Source organism: Seriola lalandi, unplaced genomic scaffold (genome assembly GCF_002814215.2).
Source record: "Seriola lalandi dorsalis isolate HSWRI2012SDOR001 ecotype SW California unplaced genomic scaffold, Sedor1 jcf7180002054684, whole genome shotgun sequence".
Classification (NCBI taxonomy): domain Eukaryota; kingdom Metazoa; phylum Chordata; class Actinopteri; order Carangiformes; family Carangidae; genus Seriola; species Seriola lalandi.
The window spans coordinates 1,157,274-1,162,075 of NW_019525237.1; the positions used below are offsets into that span (position 1 = coordinate 1,157,274).

At 42.5% G+C, this 4,802-nt stretch overlaps 1 protein-coding gene and 1 long non-coding RNA gene across 3 annotated transcripts in view; one reads left to right on the top strand and one right to left on the bottom strand.

Annotated features, from left to right (window-relative positions):
* ankrd46b (ankyrin repeat domain 46b) overlaps positions 1-1,478 on the top strand; it is an 8,339-nt gene extending 6,861 nt beyond the window's left edge. The window contains exon 4 of the mRNA XM_023422681.2: positions 17-1,478. Coding sequence (XP_023278449.1) covers positions 17-233 — 217 coding nt within the window. The 3' untranslated portion in view covers positions 234-1,478. The remainder of the gene's footprint in view (positions 1-16) is intronic.
* Positions 1,479-2,308: 830 nt separating this feature from the next.
* LOC111667105 (uncharacterized) lies at positions 2,309-4,031 on the bottom strand. 2 transcript variants are annotated; one of them, XR_015438243.1, is made up of 3 exons: positions 3,725-4,031; positions 3,566-3,605; positions 2,309-2,916 (listed from the first exon to the last, which is right to left on the bottom strand). It is a non-coding gene; the product is annotated as an uncharacterized LOC111667105 (long non-coding RNA). The 2 variants fall into 2 exon arrangements; XR_015438242.1 differs by having other exon boundaries at positions 3,466-3,605.
* Positions 4,032-4,802: the final 771 nt, after the last annotated feature.

Here is a 4,802-nt window from a genome sequence, read left to right on the forward strand (position 1 = left end):
CCCGTGTCTGTCCCAGTGCGATGGAGAGCCACTCCTTACTCAACCCCAACCTGCAGAGCAGTGAGGGCGTCCTGTCCAGCTTCAGGACGACCTGGCAGGAGTTTGTGGAGGACCTGGGCTTCTGGAGGGTCCTGCTGCTGCTTGTGGTCATCGCCCTCCTCTCCCTGGGCATCGCCTACTACGTCAGCGGGGTCCTGCCTTTCTCCACCAGCCAGCTGGAGCTGGTGCACTGAGGGAAAGGCAAGGACGAGGGTAGTGATGAACAAGCATGGGGTAGGCAGGTAGTAAAAAATAATGAAGTGAAGTTTTGCTTTCGGCTGTGTTTGTACACAACAGAAACTCGGATTTTTGTTTATTTGCAGCCCAGATCTTTTTTTTTTGGTCTAAAAAGGGGAACATCATATTATATTGTTAGTAACGTGTCTTTTTAAAAAGCAGTGATCCAAAAGTCACTTTCAATTTTAAAAAAAAGCTACTTAAACAAGCAACTTGCAAGTTTAATAGCTTGTGAGATGATTAACAGAAAGAGCCAGGACCTAGACTGAGAACACATGTTGGTCTTGTTATGATATTGTGCAACACCTCCCCTTTAAAAGTCACACTGCACAGTTTAATTTCCTAAAGTAGAGAAAAGTGAGAGGGTTTGGTTTCACTTTTTCAATTAAAAAAAACAAAAAAAACAAAACTTGAGATGTACGTAACATTTCTGTCTTTTACTTTGACGATTTCATAGAAAGCTCCAGGCAGTAGCTTCTTCTGACTCGTCACCCACAGCAACTCTGTGAAACGTGTCCCCGACAGTTCACCCTGCTTTTGAAAATGTATTGACTCGCAGCGAGAGGATATGATGCTTGTTTTCAGTCATACAATTACATTTCCTTGTTTCCTTTCCCTGTTACAAACTGTATATTGCCAATGTTTTCTATCTTTTATTTTGATAGTTTTCTTGTTTGTCCAATCTCTCAGTTGTGTTATCAAATATATTCCCCATTAATGTCCTTTCATATTGTATGTTTTGTTACAGTACTGCACCCTCCCCTCGCTGTCTTTAAAACTCTTGAAAAACCCGCATTTATCATTTAATGAATATCTAATTCTGCCTGGAAGCAGTCTGGATGTGATAAGTGACGGCTGATTCACTGACTCTGTGCGGGAACGCTCTGTCGTCTGCTTGCATACAGACTAGAGAAGCACCTTGACTGTGTGCCTTTTGAGAGAAAGCTCCATGTCTCACAACAGTTCATTGACATTCCTGCCTGAAGCACGCAGCCTTGTTGTAAACATCACAGAGGCACAATACTTATGATTATGGCAGCAGATTAACGGTTATTACTCGTTTTGTTGTATATCCATTAATGTCCTTGGAAAACCATGTAGATTTTATTTGTTGTAGCTTTTCCACTCTTGATTTTCTGTGAACAGTAACCTTTAAATGCTAATTTAATGTGGGAAATAAATAAAATCATGTGTATGAATGATTCTAATCTCCATTTAACGTCACTTGTTCAGTTCAGTTCAGTAGCCCGCTTCCCTTGAGCCCTCAGTGAAGTAATAACGTGAACTAGAGTTACCGCCTCCGCATACAACTGCGAAATTATTAACCATTTGCGTGAAATTTTGTCAGAATTGCTGCGTGTTTTGTGAGGTCACTGTGACTTTGTCCTTGAGTCCAGGTGGACATTTATGCCAATTTTGAAGACGTTCCTTCGAGGCGTTACCGAGATCTCTCACAAGGCCAAAGCTGTGTTTCGTAAGGTCACCACACCCTCGATCTTTGACCTTCAACCCCCAAAATCTAATCAGTTCAATCTTGATTTCTAGTGAATGTTTGTGCCAAATTTGAAGAAGTTCCATCAGGGCTTGACTGAGATATGTTTTCCACTACAATGGGACGGACGGACAATGCTGGAGGTCCCGTCAGAAGTCTATGAAAGGCCACAAAGGGCCTCAGTGTTCCCCTCGAGTTTCTCAGAGCGTCGGCGTGGGTTTACTCCGGATGTTCCGGTTTACTCCCACGCTTTTCCATTTGTAACAGTCACACACCAACGGAAAATGTTATTCTTAATATGTCCGAACCTAAGTACAATTTGTGCCCAGCTCCCCTTTATTTGATTGCCTATGAAACTGTGTGAGCTCGTATGAGGTTCCACTCTTCTCTCCTCTTTCTCCTGCTGTTCTTACTCAGTTTTACAGTTAGTGTCACCTTCAATCCTCCAGGTCATAATTACAGCCTAATAACATCTAGAAACATAGAAAAGGCCAACAAAAGGTTCTAGTACTCTAAGAATCACACACGCTGAGTCAGAGCTGAGTTTCAGTATTTATGACATAAAACATTCCTACATATTTACACACAGTCTGTAAAAGCCTAAGAGAAAAACCAGTTATGCCACCAAGACAGGGTTGTGTGCATTTTTTAGGGTGTGGGGTGGCTCAGGCATGTCAGCTCACCCTGAATGCCCGATCACTTCAGCAGCGTCATACCGCTGCACCCACAAAGAGGAAACAGAAATTCAGTTCAAGTAAGACTCCGTGAGACACTGTAGTTTTACACAGGGGCAGACTGGGGATGGTTGTTACATTTCTTTCTGTATCTTCTATGTGTGTGTGTGTGTGTGTGTGTGTGTGTGTGTGTGTGTGTGTGTGTGTGTGTGTGTGTGTGTGTGAACAAAATTCATAAACATCATTGATGGAGAAACAAGATGAGATTATCTCATGTTTAACAGTTCACCTCAAAAATTTCTATGGTTTGTTAAGTTCCACCTGTGAGAGCCTGGCCTTCCTCTTTGCTCTCGGTCTCCTCTGTTCTCTTAGTCTCTTCTGTAGAGGCTGAAGCCTTTTTGTTCTCTTTGCAACATGTACGATCCCAGCTTCTCCTGTACGATTCCAGCATCTCCTGTACGATCCCAGCTTCTCCTGTACGATTCCAAAAGAAAATTCCAGTTAAAAAAATCCATTTGATTTTGGAACCAATAGGCGACTTTAATGTGATTTTTAAAAACAATGAGCGCATCCAATTGGCTTGAAGTCATCTCTGTTTTTTACTCTTGGAAATATGAACCACATGAATGAGATTACTTTATAAAAATCACATTAATCTTGTATATAGTCACTGTTTCCCCCAGAGACATAAAAAACTTTGGTGACTTGAACTATGAGATTAAAATAACAATTTTGCAAGAAAGTCATTATATGAGAATAAAGTTCTAATTTTACGAGAGAAAATTGTATGAGAATAATGTCATAATTTTAAAAAGAGTGAAGTTAGTGAAAAAGTGATCTTTTTCTCTCAAAGTTTTACATTTTAATTCTCACTTGAACATTGTTTATTGTGATAAACTTATTATTAATAAATTTAATTCTCACCTAAACATTGTTTATTATAATAATTATAATAATATAATTAAACAATGTTCAGGTGAAAATCAATAACTTGAACTGCTACTGCGATTGAGTTTACTCAACTGCAAAATAAAGCCAAGGGCCCCACACAGTAGGAACGCCACAAACAGTAGGACCACCAAACACAGTAGGACCACCAAACACAGTAGGACCACCAAAACACCTGTTGAGACTTTGCAGCCCGCACATTCCGTCGCTGGGAGCTGGAGACGGAGAGAGGGAGAGGACAAGAAGGAAAATAGAGGCATTCAAGGCTTCATTCAGACTCAGTGAGACACTAACAACTGTCACATACTCTGGTGTGGATCTGATCCGGACTTACCTCGTTCACAGTCAGTCTCGTAGCTGCAGGGATCCCCCTCTTTTTCTCTCCACCAACCTGGACATAGCAGATGTAAACACCTCCATGCTCCTGCTGAACCTGCCGGACAGTCACCGAGAAGTTTCCACGTTTGAGGGCTTCATCTGCTAGAGACACATTCCCCTCAAACCTGGCCTCAGGTTTGATTTCACCGGGGGGGAAATTAGTCCCAAACACACGTTTCCCGTCTTTCTCCCACCACGCACACTTCACCTTCTTATTTGTTGTGACGTAGTGACACTGCAGCGTGACCGGTTGTCCCACAACAACCTGCACTACATGGAAAGGTACAACATGCAGCTGGGTCCTCGGTGTCTCATCGCACTTACTGCCGGTTAGCTCGTACAGCCCGTTGTCGTTGATGTTCGTGTTATTCAAGGTGACCGTGTCGTTGACATTACACACCCTGTCTTTGTAATCCGGTCCCGGGCTCCACTCGCCGGACTGATAACTGGCCACCGGCCGATCATCTCTGCTCTGGTGAGTCAGTTTAGCGTTTTCTCTGCTGCACTTTCTAGTTGCTGTAAACATAACGCTCTCTCCCAGAAGAGCGTCGATACGATCTGCAGACACAGCGGAGAGGAGGAGGGAGAACACAAGCAACAGGCAAATCATCGTTGTCTTCCTCAGTAGAAGGTCCATTGTGTGTGAAGTGCTTCAACAAACTGACAGAGAGGTGTGAGTGTGTGTGGGTGTCTGCTCTCTCTCTCTCTCTCTCTCTCTCTCTCTCTCTCTCTCTCTCTCTCTCTCTCTCCCCCCACTCTCATGCAAATGCGATGCAAATTTTTCTTTTTACAGATGTATTCAGCCAGAAACATGTACTACAGAGCTTGTTTAGATTGTTCAGATTATGACAAGATTGAACATATTTTACAGCTATTACTGCACTTTGACTTTAGGAGTTTCTGAAGATCGGGGCGGTAAATAAACATGATTAATTTTTTCGAAGAAAACTTCTCTCAAATCTTTATATTTGTCAAATAGGAAGTGAGATTCCGTCTCTGCTTCTCTTTTATGGCGGTGGACAGAGTAAAGACGG